At 38.4% G+C, this 27,129-nt stretch overlaps 1 protein-coding gene across 1 annotated transcript in view; it reads left to right on the forward strand.

Annotated features, from left to right (window-relative positions):
- LOC126183392 (uncharacterized) overlaps positions 1–22,134 on the forward strand; it is a 661,091-nt gene extending 638,957 nt beyond the window's left edge. Inside the window, exons 26-27 of the mRNA XM_049925338.1 lie at positions 13,180–13,387; positions 15,794–22,134. Coding sequence (XP_049781295.1) covers positions 13,180–13,387; positions 15,794–16,154 — 569 coding nt within the window. The 3' untranslated portion in view covers positions 16,155–22,134. The remainder of the gene's footprint in view (positions 1–13,179; positions 13,388–15,793) is intronic.
- Positions 22,135–27,129: the final 4,995 nt, after the last annotated feature.

Consider the following 27,129-nt stretch of genomic DNA (forward strand, 5'->3'; position numbering starts at 1 on the left):
AGTTAGATTGTACTCGCCCTCACTCACTCTCACACACACACACAAACACACACACACACACACACACACACATACACACAAATCAGCTAGTTCTACTGAGAAATTCATCAATGGAGTAGAAGGAGTTGGCCACCAATAAATCCTTTAGGCTTCTCTTAAATTGAATTTCATTGTTTGTTAAGCTTTTTATGGCTGCTGGCAAGTTATTGAAAATGTGTGTTCTTGAATAACGCATACCTTTTTGTACAGGAGTAAGTGACTTTAAATCCTTGCGATGATTGTTCTTATTTCTAATATTGATTCCATGAATTGAGCTGTTGCTTTGAAAAAGTGATATATTTTTAATGACAAATTTAATTAAGGAATAAATATATTGGGAAGCAGTAGTATGTAACCCTAGTTCCCTAAACAGGCTTCTGCAGGATGTTCTTGAGTTCACACCACATATAACTCTTATTGCACATTTTTGTGCCTTGAAAACTGTAGACTGGCTTTATGAATTACCCCAAAAAATAATCCCATATGACATTATGGAATGAAAGTAAGCATAGTATGCTAGCTTTTTCATTTTTATATCCCCCATGTCTGACACAATTTGCATTGCAAATAGAGATTTGTTAAGACACTTCAGCAGTTCTGTCATGTGCTTCTCCCAGTTGAATTTATTATCAAGCTGTAGTCCCAAGAATTTAACACTGTCCACTTCTTCTATCTGCTTGTCATTGCATGTTAGGCATATACACATGGGACACCCCTTACAAGTTCTAAACTGCATGTAGTGTGTTTTTTCAAAGTTTAGTGATAAAGAGTTGGCTAGGAACCAGTGATTTATGTCCACAAATATTTTATTAGTCGATCTTTCTAAGGCTACATTTGATTTGGTATTTATTGTAATGTTTGTATCATCGGCAAACAAAACAAACTTGGCATCTGGTAATTTTACTGATGAAAGGTCATTGATATACGCAAGAAAAAGTAAGGGCCCTAAGATGGATCCTTGTGGGACCCCACATGTAATTAGTTCTCAGTTGGATGATGCCTAATAGCTTAATACATGTCTCTTACCTAATAACACCCTTTGTTTCTTGCCAGAGATATAAGATTTGAGCCATTATGCAGCATTTCCTGTTACACTATAATATTCTAGTTTACTTAAAAGTATATTGTGATTTACACAGTCAAATGCCTTTGACAGATCACAAAATATACCAGTTGCCTGCAATTTTTTGTCTAATGAATTAAGTACATTTTCTCTGTAAGTGTAGATAGCCTTCTCAATAACAGAACCCTTTAGAAATCCGAACTGTGACTTTGACAGTATGTTATTTGTGATAAGATGATTATAAATCGGGATTGTACATTACCTTTTCTAAAATTTTTGAGAATGCTGGTAAAAGTGAAAATGGACAGAAATTTGATGCTATTTCTTTATCTCCCTTCTTAAACAGTGGCTTAACTTCAGCATATTTCAACCATTCAAGAAATATTCCACTGATAAACAAATGGTTACACAGACAGCTTAATATGTTACTTAACTCAGAATCACATTCTTTAATTAACATTGTTGATATTTCATCATACACACTAGATGTTTTTGATTTTAAAGATTTTATGATGGACATTACTTCTGCTGGGGTAGTGAGGGTCAAATTCATATTATGCAGGGTACTTGAAATGTCTGGTCTGAGGTATTCCATAGCAGCATCTACAGAACCTGACAACCCCATCTTTAGTAACAGTTAAAAAATGTTTGTTAAAAATTTCTGCAACACTATACACATCTGTCACCAATGTATCATTCACTCTTAATGCTATTTGTCCCTCTTCATATCTGGTTCTACCGGTCTCTTCCTTCACTATATCCCATATTGTCTTTATTTTGTTATCTGATATGACTATCTTTTCTTTGTAATATATTTGCTTTGATGTCTGTATTACAGTCTTAAATATTTTGCAGTATTTCTTGTAATGTGCTATAGCATCAACATCAGAACTGTTGTGGCCTGGCAGATACAGTTTTCTTTTTGTTTCACAAGCTACATCTATTCCTTGTGTAATCCATGGCTATTTTATAGACTTTTCTAACATTGGTTAGTTTTGAGGGAAAACAGTGTTCAAATAAGGTAAGCACTGTATTAGTAAAAGTGTTATATTTTTCATTCATGCCATGAGCACTGTAAACATCACTCCAGTGAATGTCTCTGAGGAGTCTCCTAAAATAATCAATTTTTGGCTTATTGATTACCCTCTTGACCTCAGATTTAACAGATTTTATATCCTGTTCAGTATTAACAATTAACAGAAGTAACTGCATGTCATGGTCTGGGAGGCCATTAACTATTGGTTTTGTAATATATTTTTGTTCATTGGACTTTTCTATAAAGATATTATCTATGGCTGTTTGTGAGCAATAGGTTACCCTAGTGGGGAACTTTACAGTGGGAATTAAGTTGAATGATAGTGTTACTAACTCAAATAAGTGCTTATTGGGAGAGTCTTTAAGGAACTCTACATTGAAGTCACCAGCATCCACTATTTCTTTGTTTATGGTTGTTAAATTGGCCAGTACAGCTTCAAGGTGGTTTATGAATAGATTAAAATTACCTGCAGGTGCTCAATATACACTTAATATTATGAAGGATTTTTTGTGATAATTCTGTTGCACATGCTTCCGTATAATCATCTAGGCAAAATTTATGAATGTCTATATTCTTAAATTTATTACAGTTCCTGATGAATGCGGCATCTCCTCCTTTCTCCATTTCTGCTCTACAAAAGTGAGATGCTAACCTACATCCTGTAACACTTAAAAGTTCTATACCAGTGGACACATGATGTTCACAGAGGCAGGTTATGTCAGCTGGGTTTGAGGACTCTGATTCATCTATGCAGATAATTAATTCTTTAATTTTATTTCTCAGTCCTCTTATATTCTGATGCAATAAAGATAGCTGACATTTCACACTGACTGAGTTGAAATTGGGTAGAGTTGAAATTTCTGCTGATTGTCGAAAATTCTTTACTAATAGCTGTTTATGCTGGTGTAATAAGCTTGAATTATGTTTTTTTGGTTTCTTTCTCAAACTGAAGGTTTGTCTCAATCCTAACCCCTCTTAAAACCTGGTTTCTTTCTGTCCTCCCTACCCTAAAAAAGGGTCTTTTATGAACCCTATAACCACTGGTATTTTATCACTCATGACAGTGCCTCCCCCTTTAACTTTCCTGCTATTTTCCCAGCCAGTTTACCTTTCCCTTTCCTGTTGAGGTGAAGGCCATGCCAATGTTAATTGTCTTGTTTTTGGGAGTGGGGATGGGAGTAGTATTGGATGGAGCAGATGAGAAGAATGAGAGGTGATGGTTGGTGGGGAGGGGGGGGTGGGGGGAGGGGAGGTGTTTCGGAGCCAGGGAAGGGAATGCTATAAGAATGGGGCATCATTGATGCATGCAGGGAAAGTTACATATAGAACACAATGGTGGTCGAAGGAGAAGGAAGCGGTGCGTAAATAGAACAGAGGATCCTAGAGAGGGGGGGGGGGGGGGGGGGAGGAGAGAGAGAGAGAGAGAGAGAGAGAGAGAGAGAGAGAGAGAGAGAGAAATCATTCTTCTTTTGCCTCATTGATAACTTTTCACTTTTCTCTTGTTGAATAGCAACCAAAAATTTGGACATAAAGTAAATAAGCTTCCTGAATAAAAGAAAGCACCCCATTCAAATGTCTTCCACAGGATTCCACTGCAATCTTGAATATATATCTACATCTATACTTTACATACCACCTAGCAGAGGGTATATCCCATCGTACCAGTTATTAGTGTTTCTTTCTCTTCAATTCATGTATGGAGCACAGGAAGAATGATTGTTTGAATGCCTTTGTGTGTGCAGTAATTATTCTAATCTGATCCTCATGATCTCAGTGTGAGTGATACATAGGGGATTAAAGTGTGTTCCTAGACTCATCATTTAAAGCCAATTCTTGAAACTTTATTAATAGACTTTCTGGGGGTAGTTTACATCTGTCTTCAAGAGTCTTCCAGTTCAGTTCTTCAAGTATCTCTGTGACACTGTCCCACAGATCAAACAAACCTGTGACCATTCATGATGCCCTTCTCGGTGTACATTCAATATCCCCTATTATTCCTATTTAGTATGGGTCCCAAACACTTCAACAATATTCTAGAATGGTAATGTGAGTGGTTTGTAAGCAATCTCTATTGTAGACTAATTTCATTTCCCCATTGTTCTACCAATACATCAAAGTCTTCCACCTAATTTACCCACAACTGAGCCTATGTGATCATTACATTTCATATCCCTACAAAGTGTTACACCTATGTATTTGTATTAGTTGGCCAACATTGACTCATTGATTTTAGAGTCATAGGATACTAAGTTTTTTCATTTTTTGATGTGCGTAATTTTACTTTTCTGCACATTTAAAGCAAGTTGCCAATAATGGTGCTCTGTTGGCAAGAACAACACTTTATCTTGTGTGGTTCTCATTGTACTCATACCCTACCAACATGTAACAGTCAGTCCCAGCAACCTTTTTCTGAATTTTGAGTATCCAGTGACAATATTCCAGTAGTCGTGCTTATTGGTGTGTCCTGTGATGTACAGTGATCAGAAGTATACATGTATATCAGTGGCTTCTGTATCCCATAGTGGGGAAGTGGTTCTCAGTGGTGTATCTGTTCACTGGTTGTTATTGACAAACATTTATTTGGTGAGTGATTTGCTGCCATATTTCTTGTTTATTGAATGTTACAGCTCATTATACTCTGCATTGAAGTCTTTCGTAAACTGTTCTTGACCATAATTAACTCAGGCAGTAACATGTTCATGTGAATCCAAATTCATAGGAAAATCCATACATAAGAAGGCAATACAAACTTGGAACTTCTATAGACATTTAAATATTGAAAACCATCTTTTGTTTGAAGTCATGCAATACTGTCAGCAAGTCCGACATAAAATTAGTACATCTACATCTACATCTACATCCATACTCCGCAAGCCACCTGACGGTGTGTGGCGGAGGAGGGTACCGTGAGTACCTCTATCGGTTCTCCCTTCTATTCCAGTCTCGTATTGTTCGTGGAAAGAAGGATTGTCGGTATGCTTCTGTGTGGGCTCTAATCTCTCTGATTTTATCCTCATGGTCTCTTCGCGAGATATACGTAGGAGGGAGCAATATACTGCTTGACTCCTCGGTGAAGGTATGTTCTCGAAACTTTAACAAAAGCCCGTACTGAGCTACTGAGCGTCTCTCCTGCAGAGTCTTCCACTGGAGTTTATCTATCATCTCTGTAACGCTTTTGCGATTACTAAATGATCCTGTAACGAAGCATGCTGCTCTCCATTGGATCTTCTCTATCTCTTCTATCAACCCTATCTGGTACGGATCCCACACTGCTGAGCAGTATTCAAACAGTGGGTGAACAAGCGTACTGTAACCTACTTCCTTTGTCTCGGATTGCATTTCCTTAGGATTCTTCCAATGAATCTCAGTCTGGCATCTGCTTTACCGATGATCAACTTTATATGATCATTCCATTTTAAATCACTCCTAATGTGTACTCCCAGATAATTTATGGAATTAACTGCTTCCAGTTGCTGACGTGCTATTTTGTAGCTAAATGATAAGGGATCTATCTTTCTATGTATTCACAGCACATTACATTTGTCTACATTGAGATTCAATTGCCATTCCCTGGACCATGCGTCAATTCGCTGCAGATCCTCCTGCATTTCAGTACAATTTTCCATTGTTACAACCTCTAGATACACCACGGCATCATCTGCAAAAAGCCTCGGTGAACTTCCGATGTCATACACAAGGTCATTTATGTATGTTGTGAATAGCAACGGTCCTATGACACTCCCCTGCAGCACACCTGAAATCACTCTTACTTCGGAAGACTTCTCTCCATTGAGAATGACATGCTGCGTTCTGTTATCTAGGAACTCTTCAATCCAATCACACAATTGGTCTGATAGTCCATATGCTCTTACTTTGTTCATTAAACGACTGTGGGGAAGTGTATCGAACGCCTTGCAGAAGTCAAGAAACACGGCATCTACTAGGGAACCCGTGTCTATAGCCCTGTGAGTCTTGTGGACGAATAGCGCGAGCTGGGTTTCATACAATCGTCTTTTTCGAAACCCATGCTGACTCCTACAGAGTAGATTTCTAGTCTCCAGAAAAGTCATTATACTCGAACATAATATGTGTTCCAAAATTCTACAACTGATCGTCGTTAGAGATATAGATCCATAGTTCTGCACATCTGTTCGACGTCCCTTCTTGAAAACGGGGATGACCTGTGCCCTTTTCCAATCCTTTGGAACCCTATGCTCTTCTAGAGACCTACGGTACACCGTTGCAAGAAGGGGGACAATTTCCTTTGCGTACTCTGAGTACAATCAAACTGGTATCCTATCAGGTCCAGCGGCCTTTCCTCTTTTGAGCAATTTTAATTGTTTCTCTATCCCTCTGTCGTCTATTCCGATATCTACCATTTTGTCATCTGTGCGACAATCTAGAGAAGGAACTACGGTGCAGTCTTCCTCTGTGAAACAGCTTTGGAAAAAGGTATTTAGTATTTCGACCTTTAGTCTGTCATCCTCTGTTTCAGTACCATTTTGGTCACAGAGTGTCTGGACATTTTGTTTTGATCCACCTACCGCTTTGACTTAAGACCAAAATTTCTTAGGATTTTCTGCCAAGTCAGTACACAGAACTTTACTTTCGAATTCATTGAACGTCTCTCGCATAGCCCTCCTCACACTACATTTCACTTCACGTAATTTTTGTTTGTCTGCAAGGCTTTGGCTATGTTTATGTTTGCTGTGAAGTTCCCTTTGCTTCTGCAGCAGTTTTCTAACTCTGTTGTTGTACCACAGTGGCTCTTTTCCATCTCTTACGATCTTTGTTGGCACATACTCATCTAACGCATATTGTACAATGGTTTTGAACTTTGTCCACTGATCCTCAACACTATCTGTACTTGAGACAAAACTTTTGTGTTGAGCCATCAGGCACTCTGTAATCTGCTTTTTGTCACTTCCGCTAAACAGAAAAATCTTCCTACCTTTTTTAATATTTCTATTTACGGCTGAAGTCATCGATCCAGTAACCGCTTTATGATTGCTGATTCCCTGTTCTGCGTTAACTGTTTCAAATAGTTCGGATCTGTTTGTCACCAGAAGGTCTAATATGTTATCGCCACGAGTCGGTTCTCTGTTTAACTGCTCAAGGTAGTTTTCAGATAAAACACTTAAAAAAATTTCACTGGATTCTTTGTCCCTGCCACCCGTTATGAACGTTTGAGTCTTCCAGTCTATATCCGGCAAATTAAAATCTCCACCCAGAACTATAACATGGTGGGGTAATCTACTCGAAATATTTTCCAAATTATCCTTCAGATGCTCAGCCACAACAGCTGCTGAGCCAGGGGGCCTATATGGACATCCAATTACCATGTCTGAGCCTGCTTTAACCGTGACCTTCACCCAAATTATTTCACATTTCGGATCTCCGTCAATTTCCTTTGATACTATTGCACTTCCTATTGCTATAAACATGCCTCCCCCTTCACAGTCCAGCCTGTCTCTATGGTATACATTCCAATCTGAGTTTAGGATATCATTACTGTTTATGTCTGGTTTCAGCCAACTTTCTGTCCCTAGTACTATATGGGCGTTGTGACCGTTTATTAATGAGAGCAGTTCTGGGACCTTTCTATAGACGCTCCTGCAGTTTACTATTAGCACATTAATATTGTTATTCCCTGTTGCATTTTGCCTACTCCTACCTTGCCGCATCTCAGGAGGCGTCTTGTCGGGCCTGGGGAGGGAATTCTCTAACCTAAATAGCCCACATGTGCACTCCACATGTACTCCGCTACCCTTGTAGCCGCTTCCGGCGTGTAGTGCATGCCTGACCTATTCAGGGGGACCTTACATTTCTCCACCCGATAGTGAGGTCAAGAAATTTGCACCCCAGATCTCCACAGAATCGTCTGAGCCTCTGGTTTAAGCCTTCCACTCGGCTCCAAATCAGAGGACCGCGATCGGTTCTGGGAACGATACTACAAATAGTTAGCTCTGATTCCACCCCACGAGTGAGGCTTTCCACCTTCACCAATTCCACCAGCCGCCTTTATGAACTGAGGATGACCTCTGAACCCAGACGGCAGGAGTCATTGGTGCTGACATGAGCAACAATTTGCAGTCGGGTGCACCCAGTGCTCTCTATTGCCGCCGGCAGGGCCTCCTCCACATCTCGGATGAGACCCCCCGGCAAGCAGACAGAGTGAACACTGGCCTTCTTCCCCGACCTTTCCGCTATTTTCCTAAAGGGCTCCATCACCCGCCTAACGTTGGAGCTCCCAATAACTAATAAACCCCTCCCCCCGTGTGCCTGCTCGGACCTTGCTGAAGGAGCGGCCACATGTCCACTCACAGGCTGAGCGGGTGATGCCACACGGCCAGCCTCCACATTGACCCTCCGCCTCGTGCGCCGCGAACGCCGCTGAACCCGCCACTCCCCTTGGGGAGAGGGTGGCCCAACCGCGCCCGGTACCCGCGAAGATGTCTCGACCACAGGGACAGTGGGGGAAGCATGTAACACTTGGGGTGTACCATGCGATGCACCGGACTCCCCACTACCGCTACACCCCGAGGCAGCAGCCTGAAGACGGCTGACCGCGGCCATCAGTACGTTCAGCTGTTCGCGAAGCGTGGCCAGCTCCTCCTGTGTCCGTACACAGCAGTCACACAACCTACCCATCCTAAGAAATCATTTTACTGTAGAGAGTTAATCAACTTTTAACTAGACTGCTAATTCACTAAAGCCGACTGATAGTTGACTAAACTGTGGTTGCTAGCCACTTCTTGTAGAAAATAATGAAAATAGCACTACCTGCCTCTGGACAGTATTGAAAACAAACACTAGCACTACTGGCACTATGGTTGACTAAAGGGACTCTCTCTGACTGTATTCAAAACAAACACGAAATCTATGGAACACTATTACTAGCACTCGACTATTAAAGCTTCCTAAAAGCAAAAACACACGGAAGAAGAAGTGACAAGTAAGAAAAATACAGTTAATACTTAAATTAAGGTAGTTCGCTTCACAGCAGACGTGAAGCAGACGGCAGTTACAACGACACTGACACTAATGCTTCTAATATCTGCACTCAGAGCTTGATATTTAGGATCTTGACTTTCTCTAGAAAATTTAAACAGTCTTTTGCTGTACTCAGCCTTATAATGACCTTTCTTGTGACAATACTGGTGCTCAATACAATTCTTGTTCACAGAACTTTTGTTAAATTCTTTTGCAAACTCTGACTTTCCTCTTTTTTGTGATTAATTTTAATAGCAGTGAATGCAGTTGCCATTTCTTGGCTGTGACAAACATTGTTCTTCTTTTAGTAACTTTGCTGTTAAATTGTGGAAAATCTGCCTGCTTTCATCACAGGAGACCCAGACTGTAACAAAAAAACCACATTTTGCCAGAAGTCTATCTAAACCTTGGACAGTCCTGTTGCATCTACAACTGGCTCACCAACACCTGAAAGAGACAATGCTAATGCTTCGGCTTTACTAATATGTTGCACAATAGTATAATAGTGCAATGTTTTATTATTATAGAACTGTTGTTTCAATGTTACTTTATTCATTGCAGATTGTTGTTCATGAATTATCTTAAGATGATTCCACATACCATTTGCTGTAGCACACGACTGAACAGTTTGCAACTGGTCAAATTTCATACCAGTTGAAATAAGAAGCATTGATTTTGCATTAAGATAATCCCACAAGTTCTGTGCATTTTTGCCTTCAATTGGTCCTACTTTACTTTCATCAACAGCATCCAGCAATTTCTCCAGACAAAAAATAATTTCCAAAGCATGCAATTTCTCGACCATGACTATGTATCAGGCTTCTCATAGGTTCTTTGAAAATTGTGCCATATAATGGGAGACATTTTCTGCCTTCCTTCTTCATCTTAGAACACTATTACATGAAATATATACGCAGTTGCGAATATGAACTACCACAAGGTGTATAATGGAATGACGACAGTGATAATTTGTGCCTTCCCCGGACTCGAGCTCGGATTTCCCGCTTATCGCAAGCGGTCACCTTACCATTTGCGTACCCAAGCACGAATCATGGCCAGATCCAAAGTTCCATATGTCGTGAACCATGTGCCAACATCCCGTGCTCGTACATCCATTATGTGTATTCCCGTACAGGGTAGACATTTTAATTGAAGCTGTTCCTTCGGACATACATGAAAATTTCTTGCACCAAATTTATGGATACTGAAAATCTTTGTTTGGCACACATTTTATCATTCCACTTTTGAAGTTAAAATCTTTGACGTAATTGAACTCACTTCTAAGACTCAATTGACTTATAAGATGTTACCCCAGTAAACAAACACGTTTTCTTCGAACGAAGACTGTAGTCAGGCTAAAACAGTTTATGATTTACAAATTTTGTTTCTTGACTAAAAGCAAGGCATTTACAGTTAACTATTGAAATAAGGAAAAAAATGCAATGGACTAAAAGGCCTTGTGTTAATTGGTAGGGATGTGGAGCAAATCAAGATATATATTAACATCAGACAATAGACATAATAGAAACTTAATCTGTTTGTATTATTCATAACAAAATATCACTATGCTGATTAATGGTATTCAGACATATCCCATCTAATTCTAATCCAGTAAATTTGTAAAAATATAGCTGCTGTTGTGAAAGTGCTGGTGACCTTATCTGATGCATTCCTCATATACACTGAGAATGTATGCTTCCATATGTCACACTTAATGTTACTTTCATTTTTCTTAAACATTTACCATTCAGTATAAAATAATCAGTTCTTTTGGAGATCTTGGAAGATTAAATCTCTCTGTTCACCTGTATCTACTAATTCATTGCAAAACTGTTCCTATGACTGACACAGCATAGTTGAACCATGTACACCGGCCACACACACAGATGGCACAGCTGAGTGGCTTTAAAACACCATTGACCCATTTAGCTTTACATTTTTGTGTTTCTCTTAAATCACTTCAGGTCATGACTGAGTTAGTGTGTGGCCTCGATCTCATTCGTAACATTCCTTCCTTCCTACCTACCTACCTTCCTTCCTTCCTTCCTTTCTTCCTTCCTTCCCCCCTTTATAGGTAAAAGTGTATATTTATAATCCTTTAGTAGCTTGCTGCAAGTGAACAACTTATGGGAGAGACATGCCATATTATGAGACTGGACGTGCACCATACAGATGTGTAAGATAACAGATGAATGTTACCAGTTCTGTGTTAAAAATAAGTAAAAGCTAGATCATTCACACTTCAATATGTTTCTGAAAAGTTAGTAGTGATTTATCTTTTTTTTTTAGATCGCAGGAATAAAATCAAAGATGAGGTAGAAAGGAGAATGGGGGTTGCAGTAGGGCATGAGGGACAAAGAGTTCAAAAAGTTCTCACAATTAAATACACTCCTGGAAATGGAAGAAAGAACACATTGACACCGGTGTGTCAGACCCACCATACTTGCTCCGGACACTGCGAGAGGGCTGTACAAGCAATGATCACACGCACGGCACAATGGACACACCAGGAACCGCGGTGTTGGCCGTCGAATGGCGCTAGCTGCTCAGCATTTGTGCACCGCCGCCGTCAGTGTCAGCCAGTTTGCCGTGGCATACGGAGCTCCATCGTAGTCTTTAACACTGGTAGCATGCCGCGACAGCGTGGACGTGAACCGTATGTGCAGTGGACGGACTTTGAGCGAGGGCGTACAGTGGGCATGCGGGAGGCCGGGTGGATGTACCGCCGAATTGCGCAACACGTGGGGCGTGAGGTCTCCACAGTACATCGATGTTGTCGCCAGTGGTCGGCGGAAGGTGCACGTGCCCGTCGACCTGGGACTGGACCGCAGCAACGCACGGATGCACGCCAAGACCGTAGGATCCTACGCAGTGCCGTAGGGGACCGCATTACCACTTCCCAGCAAATTAGGGACACTGTTGCTCCTGGGGTATCGGCGAGGACCATTCGCAACCGTCTCCATGAAGCTGGGCTACGGTCCCGCACACCGTTAGGCCGTCTTCCGCTCACACCCCAACATCGTGCAGCCCGCCTCCAATGGTGTCGCGACAGGCGTGAATGGAGGGACGAATGGAGACGTGTCGTCTTCAGCGATGAGAGTCGCTTCTGCCTTGGTGCCAATGATGGTCGTATGCGTGTTTGGCGCCGTGCAGGTGAGCGCCACAATCAGGACTGCATATGACCGAGGCACACAGGGCCAACACCCAGCATCATGGTGTGGGGAGCGATCTCCTACACTGGCCGTACACCACTGGTGATCGTCGAGGGGACACTGAATAGTGCACGGTACATCCAAACCGTCATCGAACCCATCGTTCTACCATTCCTAGGCCGGCAAGGGAACTTGCTGTTCCAACAGGACAATGCACGTCCGCATGTATCCCGTGCCACCCAACATGCTCTAGAAGGTGTAAGTCAACTACCCTGGCCAGCAAGATCTCCGGATCTGTCTCCCATTGAGCATGTTTGGGACTGGATGAAGCGTCGTCTCATGCGGTCTGCACGTCCAGCACGAACGCTGGTCCAACTGAGGCGCCAGGTGGAAATGGCATGGCAAGCCGTTCCACAGGACTACATCCAGCATCTCTACGATCGTCTCCATGGGAGAATAGCAGCCTGCATTGCTGCGAAAGGTGGATATACACTGTACTAGTGCCGACATTTTGCATGCTCTGTTGCCTGTGTCTATGTGCCTGTGGTTCTGTCAGTGTGATCATGTGATGTATCTGACCCCAGGAATGTGTCAATAAAGTTTCCCCTTCCTGGGACAATGAATTCACGGTGTTCTTATTTCAATTTCCAGGAGTGTAATATGACAAGAATGATGTAAATATGAAGCTATTCATTGTTACCTTTTACATTGCAACAGAGCTGTTTGCACTGAGACAAACAGCAACAATTGTGAAGTAGGAAATCTTTAAAACAGTGAATTAAAATCTAAAAGCAGAATAGAAAAAATAGATTAATTTTTAATGTGGGTTTATTTTTAATACAGGAGATGCTTTTTTATAAACTAATTTTTTTTTCATTTTGTATTGTATTATGAAGGAATGCTTCCTGTCCGATGGATGGCACCTGAGAGTTTGGAACTGGGTATTTTTACACCAAGCTCTGATGTGTGGTCCTATGGAGTGCTACTGTATGAGATCATTACATTTGGAAGTTTCCCCTTCCAAGGACTGAGCAATAATCAAGTGTTAGAGCATGTGAAAGCTGGAAACACTATTCAGATCCCAACTGGTGTGAAACCTCAGCTGTAAGTAGATAATTTTAATTTCTTGTTTTATTATTTATCTTACTATATTTTTAACTCCATAATTATTTCATTTTGTGTGTGTGTGTGTGTGTATGTCCATATATATAGATTTTTAATTGCAATATTAAAACCCTAGGCAGGAAGAAAGAAGATATATCATAGTTATTTGATAGAAAAAAACATTTAGTGTTTATGCTGGATGCATTTCATCCGTTCAACATTATTATGTAGTCACTGTTAGTACCTTGCAGTTTCCAAAATTGCTATTATGCACATAGAGGTTAATTTGATGAAATAATTATGACTGTAATAGACATTTGCACATAAATTATTTACTGGTTCTAGTATTAATTGCAAGACCAAAAGCAAGAATAATTTGCAATGTAAAACCCAGTTTTCACCTATTACTGAGAACGTGAGAACGTATATCTGAGATCTTAGCCTGGTGATTTTGGGGGGGGGGGGGGGGGGGGGGCAGCAGCAAGCTGGACACTTACATTAATGTTGTGGGTGGAGGAAATGAAACAAATTTCTTACAAAATAATACTTGAAATTATTGAGGAACTATTCCCACTCACCAAATATACTAATACAATCACTTTATAAAACATACCTATTACTTGCAATATATGCATTTGAGAACATATAGTTTACAGAAAGGCAACAGTGTGTTGCAGGATATAATTAATCATTCCTTGGTGCCCCAGAATTAATCCTGTCCACAGCCCAATTGTTTAGTTAACTTGTGCCCTCAATTTCTTTTTTTGCCATTTTATTCAGTGCCTCCACATTCTTTAACCAATTTACCTATCTAATCTTCAGAATTCTTCTGAATCATCACATTTCAGATACTCTACTCTCTTCTTGTCTGTACCATTTATAACCCACATTTCACAAATGTAGAAGACTATTATCTGAACTAATACTTTCAACAAGACTTCCTTAGACTTAAACTTATATTCGGTATTAACAAATTTATCTCCTTCAGAAAGCTTTTCTTGCTATTACAAGTCTGTCTTTTGTATCCTGTTTACATAAGACAATATCAGTTATTTAGCTCCCCAAGTAACAAAACTCATTTCCTGTCTCGTTTCCCTCAGTATCATCTGATTTAATTTGACTATATTCCATTACATTTCTTTTAATTTGTTGATCGCCGTATGATAGCCATGATAGCCTACAGGTAAAAAAATTAGCTGCACAATCTTGAATAACTTCAGTATCTTCCTTTAATTAAATCTGGTGGAGATCACATATACTTGAGCAGTACTTAAGAATGGGCCACACAAGTGTTCTATATGCCACCTCCATTGTAGATGAGCTACACTTTTCTAAAAATTTCCCAATAAACCAAAGTTGGTCTTTTGACTTCCTTAATACTGTCCTTACATATATGTTCCATTTCATATCACTTTGCAATGAAGCCTAGATATTTAACTGATGTGACTGTGTCAAGCAGCACACCACTAATACTATTTCAAACACTACAGTATTTTTTTTCCTATTATCTGCAGTAACTGACATTTTTCTGCATTTAGAGCAAGCCACAATTCATTACACCAATAGAAATTCAGTCTAAGTCATCCTGTATCCTTCTCCAGTCACTCAATGGCAGTATGTTCCCCTGTATTACAACATCATCAATAAACTGTCACAGATTGGTGCACATCTTATCTGTCACATCATTTAGGCATATGGAGAATAATAGCAGTGCTATCAAACTTCCCTGGGGCACTTCTGATGATACCCTTGTCTCTGATTAACACTTGCCTTCGAGGACAATGTCCTGAGTTCTGTTGCATTGGAACTGTTCAAGCCATTTATTTCTGGGAACCTATTCTGTATGATTTGACATTTTTTAACTCTGTACAATGTGGTATCATGTCAAGTGCATTCTACAGAATATCTGTATACAAAAATATGCCATTTGTTCTGTTCTGAGACACTACTCTGGTTAAGATGACAGCCTACTGTACATTTCAGAGATGACTGATAATTGTTAAAAATTTCAACTTTGTTGAAAACAAAATAATTCCGTAGACATACTGAAAGAACAATGTATGAAACATTTTAGCGTCAATCCTTTAATATAATGGATACATAAGAGTATATAATGATTTCATAACTGAAATTATTCTATGGAAACAATGTTCAGTATGTTGTCGTGCTCCAGACAGTGATGCAGGGGAATAGGAATGAGGAAAGATGTCGCCAAATTTCTTTGTATAATAGATGTGAAAATTGCTTTCACATAAAAGCAGATATTCCTAGCAATAGATCATTAACAAATAGTTAACAACTTCCTGTACTTATTATTAATCTGGTGTTCTTAGTGTCATAATTTATAAACCTTCATTCTGTGGAATATCAGTTGTATTACTCTTGAACTATGTAATTTATTTACAGGGAAGCTCTTATTCGATCCTGCTGGAATAAAGATTATAAGCGAAGGCCAAATGCATCTGAGATTGTGGAATTTCTTGCCAACAATCCACGGCTCTTATCGCCATGCCTTGATATGCCATTAGCCTCAGTACAGATGGAAGATACAGGTCAACTAGAAATGCATCTTCCAGAAAGGTTTCGCAAATGTTCCTTAACAGCTTCATTGTTGCAGAGCAACTCAGAACTAAGTAATGGTTGTGTACGTGAACCTCTTTTGAGCTCTAAATATATCACAGCACATCAAGATGATGAAGACTTTGAAGATGAATACTGTGGCCATGACCCACCTGGTGGAATTAAGCAGGTGGACTCCATTCTTTGACAGCATACACTCACTGGACAGCCAGCCAACTGTGCCACAGAAATTGTGTTCCTGTAGCTATAGTATATGGCACTATTGCCTACAGTAACCAGTGAAGTTAACCACAGTAGTAAATTGTGGTCTGGTTGTGTACTGTGTATACAAAATCTGCATCTGCAGTAGCTTTTAATGGTGATGGTCATGACGCCACACTATATAAGCATTAGAAAGCTGCAGGAAAATTTTAACTAGCCATCAGCTGTGTGAAATACCTCTCTAATAGATGTTAATTATTATGTGGTACCATTTCACTATATGAAATTTGTTTTTCTGGCTGATTGTAGCTACACATTTCTTTTCCTGCAGTGAGAAAGTGAAAAAGTGCCAAGCACTCTAGTGAACTGTTGATTTAATAAACAATTTAAAAAGAGTCAATATCTCTTAAATAAATACGCTGCTCAGCAGGTCAGAGATAAAAGCTGTAATGAGATCTTTCAGAATATTTATAATTACTCTTTGTTACAACTAATGAATTTAACTGGCGATTCTTTTGAGTACACAATTTTTTTATTTTTAGACATTCAGTGGAGAAAATGGTTCAAAACCCTATGCATATGAGCAAGTAAGAAAGTGCCAGTTTCATTCCAACCATTGTAACCAAATTATTCCTCTAGTCTTATTTATATACTTATGTTCCCATTCATCAACAAAAGTTTCTAGATGAATTCACAGTTTTAAGTTTATGAACCCCTGCGGAGTCTATAATTAGATGACAGAATCCAAAACCTCTGCACTTCTCATTCTCTTTACCTCTTATGTAGTAAGGATTATCTGATACTGATGTAAAAGATTTCAAAAGTCTTTTGGAGAAAAAAAGGTTTCAAAAAATGCACACACACCATGATTTTCTACTGAATTTTTGGTTAAAATACATGTGTGTATTGAAGCATGACAAATTATAAACATTCCTTACATTTATTTGTCACATGTTTATGAAGATCACTTCTTTATCCAATATCCATGACAAGATTCTTGATCAGAAGAATAAAAGAAGGTTAAGTTATAGTTCTGTAGTAATACTGTACTTAATGTCTCTCATCTCTCTTTGTCCACACAATTGAGACATATTACTGATTATATGTACTGATTCTTTTCAAGAGTCACATAGCTCAGGAATGTGTGTTTTTTAATTCTAACACTAGGTGGTTTTCATTTACATTAGTTCATAATAAAAATTTTGAGGCCAACATCTTTTGTAGTGCTACATGCTTTTTTTTATATTCAAGTGATTGTGTTGTAAAACAGCTTATGTGGTCACACAATGGATAATGTATGTCCCACTGTCTGAGCAGTAGACTATCTGTGACATTTCCCTTCTTTTATAAAGTCTCGCCACAATTCCTCATTCAAAATGTTTGCATCTTATTACAGTGAACTTCCAGTTTCACCAAATGTATGTAATATAAATGCTTTAACAAACTTTATTAGCCATAAGAAAGGAATAACAGAGTTGTTTTACAGGTTTAAAGGTAAAACACTTGTTGGTTTTTTTGTGTGTGTTGACAGGAATTATGTTTCACATTTTTCAAATCTTTTAATATGTTTGTAATATGTGACTTGAGATGTTTATTTAAAATAACACAGTAGTGGCAGAGGGTCATAAATGTCAAGTGCAAAGGGACTTAAAACAAACAAGTTGCATTATATATCTGCAAACTATTATCATACATTATGTTCTTTTTATATTAGTTTACATATTACAAATTCAGGACATCAGATGTAGATACTTGCTGCAAACTCATCTTTATTCCTTTTGACATGTTGTCTGCATAAATTCGTGTCATATGAAATGCCATATTAAATTTTCTGTTCTTGAACATGCAACAAATATTAGAGTGCATGTCCTTCATGGACAATATGATAAAATTGCATTCTCCACTTAACTGAATCTCCAAATATTGAAAAACATTTTTATATACTGTAAATAATTGACCATGTTGCTATCCACTGATATTGTTTTGTAAAGTGGTTTCTCAGTTTTTTTGTCTGTAGAAACCATGTTTTCTTGTTTTATGTATTTGTTTAGGAATCACATCTCATGTATTGAGATGATATATGTTTGTATTTTATTTTATGGTACATAGAAAAATTTATTCTCTCTTTCAACAATAAAACAGCATGTTTAATCACAATTGAATGTGATCACATAAATCTCAAATTTCACAGAAGTGTCTCTAAGAGTATTTAATGCTGGTTATTTAATTGCAATGGTGGGTAATGTAGTTTTCACTGATAATGGTTGACTAGTATGAGCTTTGGAGATCCAGATCTCATATCAAAATGAACCACCAGACCCTTTAATTTAGGAGGACTTACTTACTCCACAGGTGTCAATAACTCATAATGTTGTCAGATTACTCAGAAACTCATACAAGATTTTGTAAGAATAGCTCAAAGAACTATCCATTTAAAGCTAAGTGACAAATATATATGTGCTGCAAAAAAAAATGTGCTAGAAATGAGCATATAAAGCATTCTACTAAGAAGGTACACATTTGGAGCGAAGAACCTGGGTATTGGTGTTAACAAGCTTGGCTTCTGCATGTGCAAGGAGAGTGAGGGTTTTCAGATATTTTCTATTACAGTCAATGTTGCATTAAATAAAATATTATGTAAATTGTGTGTGACAAATTAACTCTGTGCACCAGTTCAGAATTTGTACTCAGATATTTAACTGTCATGAAGGGATGTCACACAAATCAATTAAAAGCTTCAACAGCATCAGCCAAACTTACTGAATTAATCTAAATCTTAGACTACTTGTCTATTTCAACTGATAAAATCTATTTTTTTCTGTTCATGCTGTTGAAATAATTAAAGTAAATCTAACTGCAGTTATCTGACTCGGGGATAAGTAGACCAATAGTTTTGCTCCCTAACGTGACTGCTGTCAGCTTTTCAATGCCCAAAGGGCAGCCTCATTTACACCTTCCTAAGTATTTGAAGTCTGTCAAGAGCTTACAGTTTAATATCTGAGAAAATATATTACCAGGAAACAATATAAGTGAAAATTCTTGGAAGTATTGTTGTGATCTATACGCAGAAATCTCAGTTTAGTTTTCCTGGCATATGTTGTTTTTGACATGCTGTTATGTATTCTGCTGGGTAATTTCATCCAGATTTTGTGATATAACAGCAGGCTGATGAATGAATGACTCAACCATCAGCTCAGCTTATTGAAATTTTGTAACATCTGGATGCCATTACCTGGAAGAATACTTTAGAACAGGTCAAAATCACTCTATAAGCTACCAGCAAATATATTCCATCTCCCTTTCAAGACAAGCTTGTGAAATATAAATTCTGTGCCTTATAAATGAAAAGACTGTACTAAAAAGCTTCTGTTGTCATCTAATATGTTTTGTGACAGGATCATGGTTATTTTTGTTACTCCTAAGAAGCAAACAGTTCAGGTAAAGACTCTAAATATATGCATTAGTGATAGATTAAATATGATTTTTGTGTCCATCATGATGGAATCCTAATGTTTTTTTCTCTTTTTATAAATAATAGTCAGATATAAATCTGTGGTGCAAACATCTAGGAAACATGAGTGAACTTGGCTCTGTACTGTAGGTTTTTCATTTAATATAAATAATTTAGTCAAACAATGGAAAATCCAAATGAAATAATGACATTACTATGAAAAAGATAGCCGCTACCCACCATATAGTGGAGATGCTGACTCGCAGATAGACACAACAAAAGGACTGCCAAACTAGTAATCTTTCAGCCGAGAAGCCCTTCGTCAGAATTAGACAACATACACACATACATTCACACAAACACAACTCATACACACACGGCCTTGGCAGCAAGCGATTTTGGTCTCCTGTGTGTGAGTTGCATCTGCATTGTGTGTGTGTGTGTGTGTGTTTGTGTGTGTGTTTTGTCGAATTACGATTAAGGAGTTTTTGGCCAAAAGTTTATTTGTTTTCAGTCTTTTTGTTATGCCTATCTGTGACTCAACATCTCTGCTATGTGGTGAGTAGTAACTGTCCTTTTCATAATACTGAAATAATTTAGTCAAGTTTGAGATTATCAGTTACAAGTTACAATATACAGAAAGCAACACAAATCAGCACACCGAAAAACACAGTTAGCCCAACACCCAAAACGGTGCTAAACAGCACATTTTAAACTTCAAGGTTCACAGATTCCAACCCTCCCAAGCATCATAGAAAGCCTGGAAGAAACAAAGCATGGTTTCTAGAACTCAAATGTGAATGTTTGTGTGCATTAGTTCTTTATGGACAGTGACTTTCCTATTCATATTTTATAGACAGTGACTTATTAATATTTGCTATCTCTTCATGTGTACATTTGAGGCATGTTAAGTTTTATTGCCCGTAAGTTTCACATCTATTTGAGAGTTATTTGTTAACTCTAGCACGATCTCAAATATTTCCATTGAGTATGAACTTTTCCTTTCTTGCATATTTTGTATTTATTTTTTATTTCACATCATTTTGTGGGCAGTGTTGTTGTGGAGCTGTCATTAAAAGTTTTATTTATAGTTATGTTCCTTTTCTCTTTCCATAATACAAGGATCTGTTCCTTATCTAACATGTTTAGGTTTGTTGCCTTCACATTAGCATGCACTTTATTTATTCACTGTTCGTTTGAGCAGAGTTCCAGTGGCTGTTTGTTTTTTCCTAGGATGATGAAATGTTGTAATTTTAGATGAAAGTCCATTTTTCTCTTTTTTGGTTCTTGTTCTGAAAATGTAGGCATTTTAATAGCAAATTATTTCTCTATTAGAGTCTTATTTGTTGTTCGTGTTTCTTGTGATTTTGTTAGTAATTGTTCCTCCTCCCCTTTCCCAACACTTGGTGAGAATGGAGTAAATTATGATGCATTTGAAATGTTTGTGAGATATATTTCAGTGACTGAAATTTGTGTTATCCGTATTTGTATTCAGTCTCATCATTTGAGTGTTCACATTAATATACTATTTTAAAGCTGGTAATTATCAATGCTTCAAAGCTTACTTTATTTTGGACTTTAAGTGTAAATGGAAGTCTAAGGTACAATGAATTATTATTTCATTATAGTCTTTAACTTTATACACACTCTGCATTATTATTGCATCTTTGTTATTCAGTTCTAGCTTTTAATTTACAGTGAAGTGTCACTTCATGCATTCACTGTTCTTTTTTACCAGTCAGTACTGCAGTACAGATTTGCAATAATCGCATCATTCAGTACTTTCAGTGATTCATGTCAATTATTTGTATTAAGGGGACTGGTCTGATTCTCTCTAATGAGAAAATATTGTTGGTAGCTAATTTTTTCATCAGCTTTCAGTGGCTATTACTATATTTAGCATTTAGATGAAGTAACTTAAATCTGCATCTATTACTATTTGTCATGGTCTGCTGTGCAGCTAAAATAAAATTAAAAAAGATATATGTATGCTCATTTGTATGATATGTAACTGGTTTGTGTAAAGTTTCATATGGATGTGATTTTGATGTTGTTTACTTTCTGTCACTAATGCACCATTACTGGGTTGCAATGTGCTGAAAATGTACTGGTATGATAATTATGTTTATGCATACATTTGTATTTGTATGCCAATGAAGTACCTGATGTAGTTAATATGTCATTACTATTATTATTATTATTATTATTGTTATTATTATTGTCGTCTTCATCTCCATTATCATGTCCTCATCCTGTGTGTCATCATTTTTGTACCTTATTTACATACTGATAAATTTGCTTAAAGCACTTCTACATGTGTTGCTGTAAAGTGAGAAAGTTGATTATGAATCTCCTATATTATTTAAGGAAAAGTAGAATTAATAGTTACATTCTGTACCTCTAATCTAATATACCAGTCCTTAAGTTAAAAAAAAAAAGGTTACATGCAGTCAGGCATATAATTCTGTAAGGAATAATGCGAAGTGGTTGTCAACATACAAAACTTGTTGCCGTGGTCAAAACAAATGTGGCTTTGCATCAAGATACAGCATTTTTATGGCAGATGAAAATTGATTTCCTTGCTTCAATACAGTTGATGAGTGGATGACTATATGACTCATCCTTCTCATTGTTCTTGCCCACAACTGAAATTCATTATTGGTATGATACTTTTTATTTTGTTAATGATTTTTACTAATGGCATTTTTTTGTACAAATTGTAAATGATGTATAGTATCCTTAGCAAATGACCAAGAAATATCCATGTATATTCTATTTATGTCAAATATTGCATATTGTGACTGGTAACCAAAGTATTTGTTTCTTAGCTCAAATAAATGCATAATACCTTAGTTAATGATACAGTGTGCCACACTGTTGAGTGTTCTTTTCTTGCCAACATTTCCATTTGTAGAAAATATTGATCATTACAATGAGTGAGGAAGAAATTGATCACAAGAAAAATAGCAGGGTCAGGGTGAATCTAGATAAATGAGAATATATATTTATAAAAAGAAAAGGGAGGGTGGAGGTATGGAAAGTACTGTGAAAATTAGATGAGTTAAGAAGTAAAAGTAACAAAGTACTGAATATTAGAGGCACTGAGTCATTAAGAGGCAAAGAGACACTACTGTGAACTTTCTGACAAATTCTTTTTCAAGCTCTAGGGTGCACACACACACACACACACACACACACACACACACACACACACACACACACACACCTCTGTACAGCTACCCTTCACCTTCTCAGCTGACAGAAAACTGTGAACTTTGCCAGCTTTCAGACAATTCCTTTTTCGAGGTATAGAGTATACATACATACCTGTGTATATATGACCACATCATGCCAGCTGGCAGTGCAGCCACATAAATTTAGCTAAAAGGAAAAAAGGACCATTTCAAAAATTATAATTTCTGACACAGTGACACTATTCAGAGGGAATTTGGTGAGTGCATCATGAGATCAAGTGGCACAGTAAATGAGAAATTTAATTATTTAATGAACATATTCGGACCTTGGTTAAGAAGATTTTTGCAATGAAGTCCTTGGATAAAATTTTCTTGGTTAACTTGCAGCACCAAATTTGAATAAAATCTGTAGCTTTTGATTATCACCTCCCGCATTGCCACCATTGACTAAGCCTGACTGACATGAGACTGGGAAGGTACTCACTTTTAGACCGTAAGTATGGCATCTGATTGTTTACGTTACATTATAGAGATGGTGGCACCTCTATAGTTTACATCTGTGCTCACTGCCCACAGTGCTTGCAGTGCCACCACTTGCATCAGCCAGTAAACTATGAGAAGTCATCCTCTGTGCTCATTCAGCATCAAGTGTATGCAACTGTACATTGACAAGTGCATAGCTGTTGTCTCTAAGGAAGTTGTCATATAGTCTAATTTCCACAAAAAATATGGTGGAAATTATTATGAAATTACTGATAAAATAGCCATGGGTTTGCCACTGTTACTAGCTGTAGCTAATTTTGTCATGGAGAATTTTGATGAATGGTGGTAGAACATTGTGTGTGCTCTCACCCACCCACCTGCCCACTCCCTCCCCCTGTCCATCCTGCTTCATCAGATATATTGTTGATACACTCTTAATCTGACCCTGTGGCAGTGAGATGCTTCAGCAGTTCATTGGCCATATGAGTAGTATACTTCGAGACATGAGATTTACAATAGAGCTGGAGAAAGATAAGAAGTTGCTCTCTTAGAAGTGTAGGTTGAATGGAAAGCAGATGGATGACTCAGTCATCCTTGTTGAAAACTGTACCTATATCTCAACAGAACAGGTTTATCTTTCGTCCTCTAGCTCAGAAGAGAGTTACGCTGAACACCCTCATACACAGGGTCAGGTTTATTTCAGAAAAGGATCACCTGAGTTGCGATTAATCATCTGACAATGGTGTTAAAAGGGAATAGCTAATCTGTCCATGATATTAGATCAGTGCTGTTGAGGAAATGAAAAAGTTATTCTGTCCCAGCAAGTTAGGAGGACTAAAACACGGTGTAGTTTCCGTTCTGAGGTGCAACAAGTAGTAAGATAGGATGAGTGCTAAACAGGCAAGGAATCGGAGCACTCTTCTGACCACTCAGGAAAGTTAAAGAAATATTGCGACGTATCAAAGATAATCTCAGTCTGAGATACGAGCTTGTAATATTCTTACCCATGGTCTAGGGGTAATGTCTTTTATTAGTTATCAAAATGCCCTCACTCCTTGGCTCGAAATCTACCACCACTTACATTTTCATTAATAGTCAGCATTGGTGGCCAAAAACTTTTGGCATAAGAAGTCATCATCATTCTGCAAATGGGCTTGTCAAAGATGGCAGAGGAGCAGACAGACCTTCAGGGCATTCTCTTTTCCTTTCGTTTCAGGTGGGAGACTGCCACTAAAGATGAATCAGCAATGATCAACAGCATGAGCATGCAGAAGGCAATTGAAACCACTGCTTTAGAGACACACAATGTGTATCTACAGCACATGTGGCCTTTAATTGAAAAAGTGTCATGATGATCTCTCCATTGGCAAAAGATTCCGGAATAGTCCTCCATCTGGATTCCCATGAGGGAAAGTTTGGGGGGGGGGGGGGGGGGGGGAGGTGACCATGAGAAAAAGATTGAATAATCAATGAAAGGATAACATGCTATGAGTTGTGGTGTGGAATGTCAGAAGCTTGAATGTGGTAGGGAAGCTAGAAAATCTGAAAAGGGAAATGTAAAGGCTCAATTTAGATATTGTAGGGATCAGTGAAGTGAAATGGAAAGCAGACAAGAATTTCTGATCAGATGAGTATAGGGTAGTATTGACAGCAACAGGAACTGGTATAATGGGAGCAGGATTTGTTATGAAAAGATAGGTAGGGCAAAGAGTGTGAACAGTAGTTCAGGTATATATGCCAACATCACAAGCTGAAGATGAAGAGATAGAGGAAGTATCCGAGGAAATTGAAAGGGTTATACAGTACATAGAGGGAGACGAAAATTTAATAGTCATGGGGGACACAAATGCAGTTGTAGGGAAAGGAGTAGAAGGAAAGGTTACAAACAAAATGGCTGCATGAAAAATGTGAAGAAATTGAAAAAGAAATGATTGTCAGAAAGTCTGACTCAGCATACAGGACAGTCAAAACAACCTTCAGACACTTAAAAAAAGGGGGGGGGGGATATCATTGATACGATTTGCTGATGACATTGCTATCTTGAGTGAATGTGAAGAAGAATTACGTGATATGCTGAATGTAATGAATGATCTAATGAGTACAGAACATGGATGGAGAATAAATCATAAGAAAGATGAAAGCGATGAGAAGTAGCAGAAATGAGAACAACAAGAAACTTAATATCAGGATTGATGGTGACAAAGTAGATGTAGTTAAGGAATTCTGCTACCTAGGCAGCAAAATAACCAATGATGGATGGAGCAAGGAGGATATCAAAAGAAGACTAGCACTTGCAGAAAGGACATTCCTGGCCAAGAGAAGCCGACTAGTATCAAACATAGGCCTTAATTTGAGGAATAAATTTCTTAGAATGTACATCTGGAGCACAGCATTGCATGTTACTGAAAAGTGGACTGTGGGAAAACCAGAACAGAAGAGAATTGAAGCATTTGAGATGTGGTCTACAGGCAAATGTTGAAAATAAGGTTTATTTATTTATTTAATCATATGGTGATTTTCTACAATATACAGTTGATATAAGTCAAATGATTTTATACAATATACATATGATATTAGACAAAATTAAACCTTAAAGTCCGTGGGTGTGAGAGTGAACATGTCATCGGGAATTCCAGGGTATGAATGAAGTGGACAGCGATGGACTAAATGTTCAATTGTCTGCTCTTCTTGATTACATTCACACATTGGTGAACTGATCCAGCCCCATTGTACCTGAAGTACCTACAACAACCATGTCCAGTCCTTAACCTGTTGAGGCGGCACCAGATGTTCCTTGGTAGGTCAAATCCTTTTGGCTTCTTTGTGGGATCAAGGTGATGGGCTCTTGTTACCAATGTTTTTGTTGACCATTCATGCTTCCAGCTAGATCAAAACCATCCACAAGGAGTTGTCCTGCAGTAACACTTGCTGGTCTTCTTGACCGCAATCGTTGCTGTGGCAGATGACAGAATTCCTGGTGCAGTGGTAGAGAGGGTGATGCAGAGATTTTCTCGGCCTCCCTCAGTAGAGCTTGTTTCCGCCTTAAGTGAGGTGGAGGGATGTGACTCAGTACAGGTAACCAGTGGCATGGGGTTGATTTGATGGAACCAGTGATGCAGTGCATTATGTTGTTAAGTTTTGTGTCTACCTTCTTCACATGTACACTTTCCAACAAGGCAGGTGCACAGTACTCGGCAGCAGAGTACACAGGACTGATGCCAGTAAAATGCAGACAGTCAGCAGGGGTTCCCCAGGTGATACCACTGAGCTTATGTAGTATGTTGTTCCTTGAAGCAACTTTATGAGAAAGCTTGGTGACGTGCTCTTTGTAGCTCAGGGTTCTATCTAGAGTGATTCTGAGATATTTTGGGAAAGGATTGTACCTCAACGTTTGTCGATTGAGCAGAACTCTTGGTTTGTAGTTCGCAGTTGTAGTTCTAGATGGAAACAAGGGACTTCAGTTTTTGATGTGCTTGGGATCAATCTCCAGGTTTTAAAGAAAGCTGACATCTTCTCCAGATCCTCCATAAGAATTCGTTCACCATCTTCGAAATTACTGCTCTGTGTTACCAGTGCGATGTCATCAGCATAGATGATTTAGTTGATACTGTGGTCAGTAAATCACTAATGTATAAATTGAATAAGGTGGAAAGATAAGGTAAGAAATGAAGAGGTTCTGCGCAGAATCAGAGAAAACACTGACAAGGAGAAGGGACCAGATGATAGGACATCTGTTAAGACATCAGGGAATGACTTCCATCGTACTAGAGGGAGCTGTAGAGTGCAAAAACTGTAGACAATGACAGAGATTGGAATACAGCCAGCAAATGATT

The sequence above is a fragment of the Schistocerca cancellata genome, chromosome 1 (genome assembly GCF_023864275.1).
Source record: "Schistocerca cancellata isolate TAMUIC-IGC-003103 chromosome 1, iqSchCanc2.1, whole genome shotgun sequence".
Lineage (NCBI taxonomy): Eukaryota > Metazoa > Arthropoda > Insecta > Orthoptera > Acrididae > Schistocerca > Schistocerca cancellata.